General features: G+C 43.5%; 1 protein-coding gene across 1 annotated transcript in view; it reads left to right on the top strand.

The window, feature by feature from the left end:
* Positions 1 to 4,053: 4,053 nt before the first annotated feature.
* adprh (ADP-ribosylarginine hydrolase) overlaps positions 4,054 to 15,632 on the top strand; it is a 259,504-nt gene continuing 247,925 nt past the window's right edge. Inside the window, exon 1 of the mRNA XM_067369686.1 lies at positions 4,054 to 4,190. Coding sequence (XP_067225787.1) covers positions 4,183 to 4,190 — 8 coding nt within the window. The 5' untranslated portion in view covers positions 4,054 to 4,182. The remainder of the gene's footprint in view (positions 4,191 to 15,632) is intronic.

The raw sequence follows: 15,632 nt of genomic DNA, 5'->3' as shown, positions 1-15,632 counted from the left end.
AAATGCACACAGAAACATCAACTGTCAGCTGTCTGTCACCCAGCCGCTAGCCATGCAAGGACACTCGGCTCATTGTTGCCACGTCTGGGATTGGGATACTTTTACACTTGTGCTGTGATTACACTACTTTTGGGATGGTTTTGTTGCGCAGACCTGACAACCCTCCTGTCCAAATCCCCACCCCTTTCATGCACTTCGAAGTGCGTGTCCCCTGAATAGACCCTTTTCACATGACGTCACACAGCTTCCGTTAGGACTCGAAGCAGTGTATCTTCACGTATATCCTTCCCTTTCTCTTTTTGTTAATGACTCTACTGCTAAAGGAATTAATAGAATTTTTCTAGATTTCATATGGAAAAACAAACCTCATAAGCTTAAAAAAACAGTCCTTTCAAATAGTCGGAAAAAAGGTGGACTTGAAGTGTTAGACTTTGGTGATACAGTGAACACCTTTAGGATAAATTGGATTAAAAGATGTTTAACTAATCCCAGTTCTTTATGGGTTTTTATTCCAAATTATATTTTTACAAAAATTGGTGGCCTTCCCTTTTTATTAAAATGTAACTACTTACCTAATAGATTGCCAGTAGCACTGTCCAAATTTCATCAGCAGGCTCTTCTTGCTTGGAAGTTATGCTACACCCACAATTTTTCACCACATAAAACCTTTCTATGGAACAACTCTGATATAATGATTAGAAATAAATCTATTTTTCTCTCTACATGGTTTAATAGAAATATAATTGGTATTCTTTCCATTTTTGATAAATCAGGTAATTTTTTGTCTTATGAAAAATTTATGTCTGTTCATAATTTCCCCATACCGTTTAAAGAATATAATGCAGTGATTAAAGCGGTTCCTTCCGATCTAACTCAACTTGTTATATGTCATCTAGCTTTTAGTAAGAGTGACACAAAAGAACCAGATTTGATTTTAGATGGAATTAGTATATTTAACAAAAAATGTAATAATAAGCATATTCGACAAATCCTTCAAAATAAAACATGTAACACTCCTAAAGGCAAATTTTATTGGGCTTCTCTTATTGATTCTATAGACTGGAAGGAAACCTGGCTGTTACCTCATAAATACTGCATCCCAAATAAAACCAAAGAAGTTCATTTTAAAATACTACATAAAATATATCCTGTAAATGAAACTGTAGCAAAATATATGGAGATTAACAATTCTTGCTCTTTTTGTAGAAATGAGGAAACGCTGATCCATTTATTTTTCCAATGTGAAAAAACTCAAAGATTTTGGAATAGCTTGTATCTTCATATAGGCCTTGATTCTTCCAAATCCTTTCAATTAAAAGATATAATTTGTTATTATAAAGGTTCAACTAATACTCCAATAAATTATATTGTTAATTTTTTTATTTTGTTTGGGAAATTTTTTATTCATAAACAAAAATTCTCTAACTCGCAGCCTACCTTTTCACACTTTTTAATTGAGATTGATGCTTTTCTCAAATCTCTTAAATTGATTAAAAACAAGAAAAGTGACAGATTTTTGAAATCTTATGATGATTTGTTTGGTAATACCTCTGATGCATAATGCTTCTTCTGTATGTGTTTTAAGATGTTATGTTTATTTATTTACTTTCCTTTCTCTTATTTGTTTGTGGAACTTTACATTAAGATTTTGTGAAATGTCATTCCTGTAGAGGTTTCGTCTGTTTTGTCTGTGTATCTGTATCATTGTTTGACGCATAAAAAAAAAAAAAAAAAAGCAGTGTATCTTCACTTCCGTCAGCATAGTGGAATACTAGCGCGACTCGAATGAAGTGCACTCAATATTTGTACATATGCCACAAATGTGGTTAAAGGATGACCGTAGTCGCCCAATTTCATGTAAATTCAAGGTGAGGTATTTGGCAGCCGCAGATCTCAAACAAACTTACCGATCGGTGCGATTTGCTGCTTAAAGTCGGAGGAGTTGAATACGTACTGAAGCCATACATGCACTTTGCTGTCTTTATTGCAGATGAAGCTGTTTATATATATATATATATATATATATTTGTGAAATAACACAAATATATATATAATATCCAACATTTACGTGCAGTAAAAAACTATTCATTCAAACCTTAATGCACTTATTTCAGTGCCTACTACAGGCCTATGTACAATGAAGATCAACATAAGCTTATTCTTTTTAAATATCAAAGTCTATTTTTATACTTTTATTTCGATAAATATGGCATACATAATAATACAAATTGTGTTTAATATAATACTATTTCTACATGAAGACTTTTAATGTTGTAAAAACTGACTCATGTACATGGCATTTTTACCATAGTAAAAAAACATTGTTATTCGTCTCTTTATTGCAGAACAAGATCGTCGCATACATAAATATACAGAGGATTTACAACAGTACTCATTGTTGTAGCAGCAAATGAACAAAATCAAATTATTTCTCCAGGGAATAACATTAATTAACATTAATAACATTTATTTAAAGACTGCATGTCCCCTTTTTTGTCACTGGTGTTACCTTACTTCTCTGGCATTTTTAAACAATTTTATCAAATGTTATTTCTCATTTTTTTTTCAGCACATGCAGTCAGAGTTACAGAATAATAATGATAATGCAAAAAATAAGGAGATTATGTGTTTTTTTTATTTTAATCAGGTTAGTTAAAAGTGTGATTGAATGATAATAATTCAATTTCGCAACCATGTATTTGCTATAACAATGAACATTTTGGAAAAACAGTTATGAAAAGTAATGATGCAATCCTTTAAATCTTAATTCTTGAGTGTAGCAGAATTCAATGGATGTAAAATTATTATCATGTCACATATGACACATTTTATTTAATGTGACAGACAAAAAACAGTAACACCAGTGACAAAATGAATCTCCAGTGACGTATACGTAGGACCAAAGATCCTTAATTTTTCACCTATAATTAAGTAGATTGGACTAAATTTTTATATTTGGTGTACAATAAAAGACTTATCTTTGACACTTAGTGAAAACAGTCAGAAAAAGATCATAAACAACATTTTAAAACTGTCTGTAAAATACGCTGTCTGTAAAGTCTCTGCACTGAATTTAGCCAAATACCCTTAATTTAGCCATATCTGCCCAAAGGAGAATTAACAATGAGAAAGAAAAGTTATAATCATGTAATCTTAGTGCTATTTTATGCAAAAGAACTAAATGAATAGCTTGATCTATAAATGGGTAACACCAGTGACAATTTTCATGAAAAATGCATTTTACAAAATGGCTGCTGCAAGGTGTCAACCCAACTTGTTGTCAATCATGATATATTCACTAAATCAAGTAGTTTAATCCATTTGTATTCTAGTTTTTTATAATTCCCTAGCAATAAAGTAGGTCACACCAGTGACTTCAACTAAAAGCTTCGTATGAAATTCTGATTTTCGAATTAAAATTTCTGATAATTGAAAAGAGATAGTGGACTTTTCATTTGCCTTTCTTCATTGATCTTCAGGAAACAGGAAGAAGGAAGTCAAGTGATGCCATCAGTGTGACTTTTTCTTTCAAAATAAGAGATTTTTGTTAAAGGTAACACCAGTGACACAACACCAGGGGACAACTACAATCATTATATATTTTATAATATTTATTTGGCATTTGTTTTTTTTATGTTATTTACATTATATATTTGATAGTTATGCATACATTATTGAAATTAAAATGGTAGAAAAACCTGTTTCTGAGCTCAAAATAAAGTACTTTCCCTTTGTACATGACTGTGGGGACGAGCACTTCTGTGGTGCTTGGAATTTTTAGAATTAATTAAAAACCAAATATTGGCACATTGATGGCTCAAGAAGGTTTAATTGTTCAAATAACTTATTGTTTCATATTAAAATATAAAAAATTGTAATCCTAAAGTGTTTTTCAAGTGTAATATTTCTGTAAAGTTTAGGGACAGAAAAGTGGACGTTTCTGTAGAATGACCCATTTGCTGAATTGATGGCACTGCAGTGCACTAGGACCCTGTTAATCGGAACGCAGTTCATGCCTCGTCTCGTATTTCTACAGCTGTTATGACCATATGAGAGAGAGAGAGAGAGAGAGACCTAATCGAAAAAAATAATTTTGGTAGATAAAATAGGAGCAGAGCGTGAAAAGTTATCAAGCCACGACCCCCCGATAACGAGCCACTGAATCTGGCGTGAGATTCTAACATGGACTGGTGAGTCACACGCGCTGCATTCTCATGAAACTTTGAGACAAGGAAACAATAACGTAATACACGAAGTACTGTGCAGTATGTAGACCAATAACCATTCTTAGAAAATACTAGTCAAGACAAATCTTTATTGTCAAGTGTCCAGAAAAATACAATTTGAATTCTTCGCAAGTCTTGGCCAATGTTTGTTCAATTGCAACAGATAGATTGAACCTCCTTTGGAGAACTTAAATTTAGATTAAAACATGTTAGAACATATTCACTTTTTGCAAGGGACCTCAAAAAGCCAAAAATCGTTCAGGATTTAACAAGCAGCAAGAAGTCAATAACACATTTAAACAAACAAAAACAACAATGTCAGTGTAAGCAGGGTGCAATTTGTTTAAATGGTTATAGAAATTTAAACAATGTAGAAATATAGTGTAATTCACGTAACATTAAAATACAGAAATAGTTGATTAAACTGAACTGACTAAATACAAAGACATTTCAAACACATTTCAGCCATATATTTTGACAATTTTATTTTATTTATTTATTTATTTTTTAATTATTGCATCTTAGTCCAGGATAATTTATAGTGTTTCATATGTTTTACTTGTTACACAAGATAAAATGAAAATCTGTTCTCCTGAAAGAGTGATAGGTGGTTTTAGCATTAAGTGACATGGCATCCGATGCTCAGAATCCATTCCAATGGCACATGTCGCTATGCTTAGTTACACATCAAGTGGCTATGCTTAGTGACACATCAGGTGGCACATCCGGTCTTCATTGGCATGTGCCACAGTCATGTTGTAAGTTTGTGGCACATCTGTATTCTGTGTGACACTGAATGTTTTGTAATACCAGTGCTATTGTATGTTGTTTAGAATAACAACTGCCCTAGAATGGGCAGTTTGTAAAATCGATGCTATCTTTTCTGTCCATTCATTGTATTCAATGTCTTATGAATTGATAGCTGTCATTCATTTATGGCAATGGGCGCACAGTGCACGCAGTAGACCATTGTTTCCCAAACTGGGTGCCGTCTGGCAAGAGCAGGGGTGCCGTGTAAAAACTTCTTCAAACATTTTTAAATTGCTAAAATGTGTAAAAAATTATGTAATATCAATCTTTAATGTCTCCAATAACAACAAATAACACACACAAATTTATAGAAAAAATGCTAATTGTAAGAAATGTTGGTCTGAATTTCGGTGGGGGTTACGCATGATTTCATTCCCGTGCTTCATTCCAAGTGCGTACACATAAAGCTGCCTCTTCTTGCTTGTTCTTCTTGCTGCTTACAGTCAAATACATGAAAATATTGTCATGATGTCCATCTTGCCTTGTATTCACATAAACACATCAGTTTTAACCTAGTAGTGCTGTCAACTCTAATGCGATTTGATTTTTTAAATATTTTTTATGGCATTAAAAATATCTAATGCAACATCTGCTGTCCAGGGGCGGAGCCAGGGGTGGCCGTGGCCACCCATGGCCTAAGCTTGGCCAACCTTTTGGCCACCCCGCTCACAACTGCTATTTCTGTCTCTCTCTCTCTCTTTTTTTTTTTTGTTGACAAAAATTGCATTTATTTAAAAGCAGAACTGTCACAAAAAAACAGGAGACTTTTCAGACACACACTCTAACTTTGCCTCAGTGCCAGGCACAAGTCAAACGTGCACGGAAATGATACAGGTGCCGAATGAGCTTCGGCAGAACAACAGTGAACGGCGAAGGTCACCGTGATTTTGCCAAGTAAGACATGTTCCTGGATCAACATATTTTGTTGATCCTGGAACAACATTCCTGTCCGAAAATTTAGTCTTAACCCTATTCCTACCCCTAAACCTTATCCTACCCATAAATTATCCCTAAAATCAGAGGGGAAAGATAGGTGAATAACATTGATGTAGATGCACCTAAATGTTAAACTTGTCCCTCAAATCTGATTGGTTGATTACAATTTTGATCCAGGAACATGTCGTACTTGGTGAAATCACGTTCACCGAACGGCGAACTCTGTAGGCCTATATAGCTTACGTCAATGTTTCTCAACTGGTGGGTTGCAAGACCGCGCACTTTTCGATCACGTGCAAATACGGTGCGTCGTAGTTGTGTTGTCAATTAAGTCATGAAATAACTAAAAGGCAATTAAAGCTGTGTTAAAACTGCATGAAATATATATATATATATATATATATATATATATATATATATATATATATATATATATATATTTGTAGCAATGCCACATAAGGGTGATATTTATACTTTATGTATGATTAACACGAATACATGGTTGATCATTTATTTTAATTGTCACCCTGTGCTCTGTTCCATTGCTCCGGTGTGTGTGTGTGTGTGTGAGACCCATAGACTGTAAAAAAATATGGACGTAGCGTCCGTGACGTCACCCATAGAGTTCTGAACAGCAGTTTTGAAGCGAAAATGAGGCCGCGGCCATCTTAGCTGCGCGTCACCGCACGTCACTCCCGGATAACAATCTACCTGTCACTCAAGTGACCACGCCCTTAATTATGCAGAACTTTAAGGCTTAATATAATTTAAATGGATAAGTTATAAAAAAATTCACCCCCCTCAGAGTTGTCATGAAGGGCAAAAATAGCAGTATAGACCAAAACCACAATTTGAACCAACTTGTAAACATGTTTTTTTTTCTGCTATAAACTTGGCCAATTTAACATGGGACTCTATGAGATTCTGCTCTTTTTGGAGCCTGTCCCTAGCGGCCAGTCGATGAATCGCAGTTTAAGTTACTTCCGTATTGGCTTCACGAGAGAAAGGGGGAGGTTGCCGCTTGGTGAGACCCCATTTGATCAAGCCCTCGCGAGATTTCGCGGCGCCCGCGCGGCCTACACATCACGTGATCATAACACAGAATTTTAAAGGTAGCCGGGTTACCAGCGTCTGTGTTCGCTCCCGTCAGTCAAACTGATTGTGGAATACTTACGGAACTGTTTATATATTTTTATTGGGACTTTGTACTACTTACCAGTGAGGAGTTTTACCAGTTTCAGTCAATACCTTGGATCTGCTCACGGACATTCATTCATTCATGGACATTTTCCGGTGAGACCGATTCAATACCATACATACTACAGTTGGACTTTCACTTTCGCATACACACTTTTTTTAACATTTTTTCTGGTTGTATTGTGGGTCATGAATTTTTCTAAATTGTATAATACACTTGGGTGATTGAAACAAATTTTTGTCTGTCTTTTTTTCATATTTTTTTCCTGAGGAACGAGCGGTTCCCTCAATTTAGTGTACGCTCTAGTCAGAGTGTTACATAGTGGTGGCCCGTACGGGGACCGTTCTGTTTGTATTTTTTCTTTTTTCCTTTTGTGTGAATACATATATATTTGTTAATATGGAGGTTACAGATACTGCTACTCAGACTGCTATGATTAATGATGATGTACAGACGCCTAATGCTGCTGGTGAAAATATTGTGGACAATGCTGATAACTCTGGTGTTACGCCTGAGGTAGATTTTACGGCAGGCCCATTTGTAACTCGACGCAATCCTACAGCAGAGTTAACATCTTTGTTAAGTTCCTTGTATATATCTGACCCTGATGACCAAAGTGATGATGATGATGATGATGATGTAACATCAAGCTGTGTGTACAATGTTAATGTAATACAAACAATGCAGGCAGATATTGAGAAGTTAAAGGTGGATTTATTGGCCCTTAACACAAAAGTGCAGGCTGGGGAATGCGATTTCAAACAGTCTATTGAAAGTGCTTTAAATAGAGAGGCCAATTTTCGGCAGGCAGTGGACGCTAGCTTGGCGGAGCTGGAAGAATATTTCCAGAAGAGTCTGGAGAAGTTGGAGAGGGCCGTTGGAGACTGCTTTCTGCGGAGAGAAGCAAAATGGGAGAGTCAGATGGAAAAGCTGAGACTCACAAGTACCCCTTCTCTGTCCCACCTACGAGCATACACTCCAGCTACCTCCTTTTCTTCTTTTACTGCCCCTAGAACCCCGATACCTGCTGCCAGAACTAAAACACCCACGTCTAAAACTGTCAATGTTACATATGATGTACCCCCTGTTAACACCCCACTAACCACTGTGCTTAATCCTCCAGCTGTTCAAAGTGCCACGTCCTTCTGTGCGCAGCCTCCAATTAGACTGGAGTTTCCCACCTTTGGTGATGAGTGTGAGACGGCGGATGTGCTCGCCTTCATCGAACAGTGCGAGAATTACCTGGAAATCAGGCCACTGCCCAGTCCAGAGCTCATCGGAACCCTTAGCACGGTGCTGCGTGGGCCGGCTTTGAGCTGGTGGAAATCGGAAAAGAGGAAGATAACTGATTGGCGGTCTTTTAAGAAGGCATTCATGGCTGCGTTCCTACCAGAGTATTACCTCACGGAGGTCGAGGACAAACTGAGGTCGATGGTGCAGCAGCCAAAACAACGCCTAAGAGACTTCGCCTACGACTATCGGGCCCTCTGCTTAAAGTGGAAACCTGATATTTCCGAGGACGAGGTGGTGAGCCGCATCCTTAATAACATCAACCCCAGGGTGGCTGGCTGCCTACGAGGGACTGTGAAAACCGTAGAACAGTTGGTGAAAGTGGGCTCAAAGGTGGAGAAGGATTGTTTAGGGGCAAAGGACTACTGGCAGAAGGTTGGCAGTCAAAATACAAAAGAGAGGGCAGAGAAGAGACCATCTGAAAGAAATACCTCCAAACACCTGGCTGGTTTATCCATCGCCCAACCACACGCAGCAAAATCTCTCCTGTTGGTGCCGGTGGAGGTGCAGGGCAGAGAAATGAAGGCGGTGCTCGACACCGGAAGCACCTTTACACTAATGCAGGAAACCCTCTGGAGACAGTTAGGAGGAGAGGCAGCGACAAGAACTACAGACCCTCCCCAAAAGTTCATAATGGCAGATGGCAAGGTTCATCAAGCAGTAGACCAGAGGAACATAACCTACAGGTGGCACAATAAGGTATGTCAACTGAATACCTTTATAATGAAAGATGCTCACTTAGCATTTCCTCTGTTGGCCGGACTGGACTTTCTGAGGGCTGCGGGTGCCATTCTGGAGCTGGCTCATAATAGATATGGACTGGAGACAGAAGGAGGTTATAGATATTACCCTTTCTACCACACCCAGATGAGTCCGGGGTTAACTACTGTGTCTGATGGTCAAACTAGGCTCCACACTGCCACCGTAAGTTTATATTACGCCTTACCTCCAACCTGGGAAACGCCATTAATTTCCCCTCTGCCTCTAGATGTTCCAAGCTGGGACTCAGGCAACCAAGAGGAGCTACTGAAGCTAATGGCTGCCTGGCCACGTGCTACCTCCAACATCCTGGGGAAGACAGATGTGGAAAACCACAAAATCATTCTGACGGATGAGGTACCCATTGAATCACGTGCTTACCATGTTTCCCCTTTTAAGAAGAGCATCATTGAAGAGCACGTGGACCAGATGCTCAAGGACCATGTCATTGAGCCCTCCTTTTCCCCTTGGGCATCGCCTGTCGTCCTGGTTCCTAAACCAGATGGAACATATAGATTTTGCGTTGATTACAGGAAGCTTAATAGTAAGACAGTACCAGATGCTTATCCTATGCCTCTTGTACACGATATCCTGGAGTCCATGGAAGGAGCTGCGTGGTTCAGCACCCTGGATCTCCAGTCTGGCTATTGGCAGGTGGAGATGGAGGAGAGCAGCAAAGACAAGACGGCCTTCATTACCACCAAAGGGTTATACCAATTCCGGTCTATGCCGTTTGGGCTCAGGAACTCCGCAGCCACCTTTCAAAGACTGATGGAGAAGGTGTTGGCAGAGCTTAGAGGGCAGTTTTGTTTTGTGTATATTGACGATATAATGGTCTTCTCCCGATCCTTGCAAGAACACATATCTCATCTAAACCTGATATTCCAAAGACTCACCCAGGCCAATCTTACCCTCAATATGAAGAAGTGCCATTTCTTCAGAAGACAGCTGAAGTTCCTGGGCCATATTGTCTCCGACAAGGGAGTTGAGGTCGACGCTGAAAAAACCAAAGCGGTCGTTCAGTATCCTCCATCTAGAGACCTAAAGGCACTCCAGCGTTTTCTCGGTTTGGCTGGTTGGTATCACAAGTTCATACCTCACGTCGCAGACATCACAGCTCCCCTCAACAATCTGAAAAAGAAAGATGTCCAGTGGCAATGGACCCCAGAGTGTCAGACCAGCTTTGAAAACATCAAGACCTTACTTCAAAGTCCACCTATCTTAATCCAACCAGACCTCAACCAGCCGTTCCAGGTCCATACAGATGCCAGCGATGTGGGCTTGGGTGCCATCCTCTGCCAGCAAACACCTGAAGGAGAGGGAGTAATTGCGTATGCATCACCGGGGAGCCGTCCGGCCTGCCATTTCTGGAGAGGAAGTCGGCCACAGCCATCTGAACACCCGGCCTGTGGATCACTTTGAATTTAAAAGGCTGTAAAGCGAGATACCAACGAGTGATCCGCGCGTTGGTGTCCTTCATGCAGTGGAGCCACTGCAGAGGGGCATGGTCCGAACAGAGGGTGAACTCCCGCCCCAGGAGATAATAGCGGAGGGTGAGGACGGCCCACCTGATGGCTAAACACTCTTTCTCCACGGTGCTGTACTTAGCCTCTCTCTTGGAGAGCTTGCGGCTAATGTACAGCACCGGCCGCTCCTCACCCTCTATCTCCTGGGACAGGACTGCACCCAGCCCCCTGTCCAACGCGTCTGTCTGCAACAAAAAGGGGAGAGAGAAATCAGGGGAATGAAGTAACGGCCTGCCACATAAAGCAGCCTTCACCTGGGTAAAGGCCTGCTGGCACAGCTCTGTCCACTGGACCGTATCTGGTGCATCCTTTTTAGTCAGATCAGTCAACGGGCTGGTGAGGTCCGAATAATTAGGAACAAACCTTCTGTAATATCCCGCCAGCCCGAGGAACTGTCTTACCTCCTTTTTGGTCTTGGGACGCGGACAGGTTGCAACCGCTGCTGTCTTATCAATTTGGGGACGCACCTGTCCACATCCCAAGTGGAAGCCCAGATACCTTACTTCCACCCGCCCAATTGCGCACTTCTTCGGGTTGGCCGTGAGCCCAGCCCCTCTCAGCGATCTCAGGACAGCCCTCAAATGCTGCATATGCCGCTGCCAATCATTACTAAAAATAATAATGTCATCCAGATAGGCAGCCGCATACGCAGCATGGGGCCATGAGTCGCTGAAAGGTAGCCGGTGCCCCGAACAGCCCGAACGGAAGGGTCACGAATTGTTGTAATCCAAACGGCATCGTGAAAGCGGTCTTTTCTTTGGATAATGGAGACAAGGGGATCTGCCAATACCCTTTTGTTAAGTCCAGTGTCGAATAAAAGCGAGCTGTACCAAGCCGGTCAAGCAATTCGTCCAAACGAGGCATTGGATACGCGTCGAATTTCGACACTGCATTCACCTTGCGATAATCCACACAGAACCGCACTGAGCCGTCCGTTTTGGGAACCAATACTTTCGGGCTCGCCCAGTTACTGCTGGATTCCTCTATTACCCCCATTTCAAGCATTGCCTCTAATTCTGCCTGAACCACTTTTTTTTTGTGTTCAGGTAACCTATACGGCAGGCTGCGAATCACCACGCCCGGCTCGGTCTCGATGTGGTGCTGAATGAGGTCAGTACGGCCCGGTAGGGGAGAGAACACGTCGGCAAACTCAGCCTATATTTTGGAAACATCAGTGAGCTGTGAGGACGAAAGGTGATCTCCCCCCGGGGCCAGAGCGAGGGATTGTTTTTTTACATTCGCCTCTGGCCCAAGATCATCCTCTCCGCTAATCACCGTCGCCAGCATCACTGACTCCGCCTCACTCCACTTTTTCAGGAGGTTGAGGTGATAAATTTGACGTGCCCCTCTCCTATCGGACCGTATTACTTCATAATCGAGATCACCAACTCGCCGTGTGACCTCAAATGGTCCTTGCCACTTCGCCAGTAATTTTGAGCTTGACGTGGGGAGTAATACGAGTACTTTCTCTCCCGGTGCAAATTTACGCAGATTAGTTCCCCTGTCATACAACCGGCACTGTCTGTCCTGGGCTTGTAACAAATTCTCCATAGATAGCCGCCCCAAAGTGTGGAGTTTTGTTCTCAAGTCCAGCACATACTGAATTTCATTTTTCGATTGAGATGGTCCGTCCTCCCAAGACTCTCTTAGGACATCCAGCACCCCGCGGGGGTGGCGCCCAAAGAGAAGCTCAAAGGGGGAAAACCCGTGGAGGCTTGCGGGACCTCTCGCACAGCAAACAACAGGGGTTCCAACCATTTATCCCAATTTATGGCGTCTTCTTGAACGAACTTACGAATCATGGATTTAAGCGTGCGATTAAAAAGTTCGACCAACCCGTCCGTTTGTGGGTGAAAGACGCTGGTTCGAATCGATTTAATGCCCAACAATTCGTACAGTTCGCGTAGCGTACGTGACATAAACGCCGTGCCTTGATCAGTGAGGATTTCTTTCGGAATCCCCACTCGGGAGATTAAACTGAAGAGGGCGTCCGCAACACTCTTAGCGGAAATGTTGCGGAGAGCCACTGCTTCTGGATATCGTGTTGCATAATCCACAATGACTAATGCAAAACGATGCCCTCTCGCTGATTGCTCTAATGGCCCGATGAGGTCCATGCCAATTTGTTCGAAGGGGACCTGCATTAATGGAAGGGGGCGCAAAGGCGCTTTTGGAGTGGCCGGAGGATTTACCAGCTGACATTCACGACAAGACGCGCACCACCTGCGCACGTTCTCGTGAATGCCCGGCCAAAAGAATCGGGTCATGAGGCGATTTAGTGTCGCTGTTTGTCCTAAGTGTCCAGCCATTGGGTTAGAGTGAGCCGTATGGAAAAGCATTTCCCTGCGGCTCTTTGGTACTAATAACTGGGTTGTATGTTCTTTTGATTGAGTGTCTTGGGTCACTCGATACAATCTATCTTTAATAATCGCAAAATAGGGATAAGTCAGTGGTCGTCCAGGCTGGAGAGGCTGACCGTCGATCGTGTTGACCCTCTCAAACGCATTTTTCAGCGTGTCATCGTGAGACTTCTCCAGGGGGAAATCATCACGGTCTGAGAGAATCAGTCTCCCGATTCCGCTCTGTTCCCCTGAGGCAGTCACCACTGGTCCCCGATCAGTCTCCCCCGCCTGCACTCGCACTTCCTTTCCCCGCGAACATCTACTCCAAGAGGCACCCGAACATAAATGTCCCAATAATTTATTAAATGCGGGCCAATTCGTCCCCAAAATTATCGGGTGCCGGAGTTGCGGATTAACTGCCACCTCCACACTATGCTTTTGTCCCCGAAATAGAATCCTGACTGATACCAACGGATAACTCGCGATATCCCCGTGCACACACAGTACCCTAACCATGCGGCCTGTATCCAATACCCTGGATGAAATCAGGCTTTGATGCACAGAGGTTTGGTTACAACCTGAGTCCACCAAAGCCTGATATGTACCCCCCTTGATACTCACTGGTATCTGGTACTGACCAGCTTGACCGGGGGCAACCTGCAGGTCGTCCGGGACCCGGATCAATGTCCCCACCTCCATCACTGGACACCGGCCCAGACCTGCCTGCCGCTCCAGTGGCGGAGAACGGGCCGGATGATTGGCGTGGAGAGAGGGGAGAAGCAGGCGTGGGGTCCAGCCCGGCGGTGGCCAGTCCCGCCCCCCTGGGCGGGACCTAGGTAAAGGGACAGGTCGGGAGAGAGAGAGAGAAGGAAGAGAGGGAGAGAGAGAGACAGATGGCAGGGGTTCGCCGACCCCTGGGCACGCCACCAAGTGGTCCTCCGCCAATTGGATGGCCGAATCCAGCGACGTGGGCCGGTGGCACTGGACCCACTCGTCGGTCTTCTTCGGGAGCCGAGTGGTGAACTGTTCCAGCACCACGCGATCGATCATCTGCTCCACGTCCATTTGCGGCACGAGTCCCGGAGCTGTTGGGCCAACACAAAGGGCCGGTCTGCCTCCCCCAGCTCCAAAGACCGAAACCGTTGACGATGCTGCTCGGGGGAGCGGCCGACCCGCTGTAGGATGGCCCTCTTGATGTCGTTGAAGACCAGGAGGTTCTGGATGGGCAGCTGCTGTGCTGCCACCTGCGACTCGCCCGAAAGCAGCGGGACGAGCCGCATGGGCCACTGGTCCCGGGGCCAACCTGACACCTCGGCAGACTTCTCAAACAGGTCCAGGAAGGCCTCCGGGTCGTCTTGCGGGCCCATCTTCTGTAGTGGCAGCTGGAAGGGGGCAGCAGCTGCCGCGCTGGTCTCCGCGGGAACCTCCCGATCTATCCAGCTCCGGAACCTCTCGCGGTCCTCCTGCTGGCCCTGGATAATCGCCTCGAAGCGGCGCTCCTGGTCATTTCGGAGATCCAGCAGGGCCCGATGTTGTTCTTGATGAAGGACCGCGAGTGATGCGATGATGTCCGCAAACGGCTTTTCCAGCGGCAGGGGATGCCTGCATGGCGGCGGCTTCCATCTTCCCTCCCGGGTTTCGGCACCAGTGTGGTAAGGTTCTTGTGTAGTGGGAAGGAAGAGGACAGGGATCGGCTTTGGCTGCTGACAGTCTTTTTATTCTCACCAGAGAAAATATCAAACAAAACAAACAAAAAAGGACGGTGCAACGCACACTCAATAACTCCACATCCGAGGACGGGCTTCACTCCAATCAACGAGCAGGGCTCACACATCGACTGTCAGCAGACTCTCTCTCTCTCCCCCGCTCCTGCTTCTCCTGGCGTTTTATCCTGTCTCCACGCCAATTACTGGAACGAGAAACAGGTGTTCGTGATTTGCATTCAACCCGTTCAATCACCGTGCTTCCCCAGAAGCTCCCTCCTGTTGCAGAACCCGCTAAACCACGCCCCCCTCGCCACAGAATGTTTGGCAGTGGTTTGGGTGGTGGAAAAATGGAGACATTATCTGGAGGGAAAACGCTTTGATGTATTTACAGACCATGCAGCTTTGACCTGGGTATTTAACAGCCCCAAAACCAACTCCCGTCTGACTCGTTGGACCCTCCAATTGCTATTGCTATCATTTATTTTAATTGTCACCCTGTGTTCTGTTCCGTTGCTCCGGTGTGTGTGTGAGACCCCATGTGATCAAGCCCTTGCGAGATTTCACGGCGCCCGCGCGGCCTACACATCACGTGATCATAACACGGAACTTTAAAGGAAGCCGGGTTACCGGCGTCTGCAGCGTCTGTGTTTGCTCCCGTCTGTCAAACTGATTGTGGAATACTTACCGAACTGTTTATTTTTGGAGTTTACTGCCGCCTCGCTTGTGGAGTTGTGTCTGGGTGTTTTTTTTTTTGGGACTTTAGACTACTTACCAGTGAGGATTTTAACAGTTTCGGTCAATACCTTGGATCTGCTCATGGACATTCATTCATTCATGGA

The sequence above is a fragment of the Chanodichthys erythropterus genome, chromosome 19 (genome assembly GCF_024489055.1).
Source record: "Chanodichthys erythropterus isolate Z2021 chromosome 19, ASM2448905v1, whole genome shotgun sequence".
Classification (NCBI taxonomy): Eukaryota; Metazoa; Chordata; class Actinopteri; order Cypriniformes; family Xenocyprididae; genus Chanodichthys; species Chanodichthys erythropterus.
This window is presented reverse-complemented; position numbering and strand designations above follow the sequence as displayed.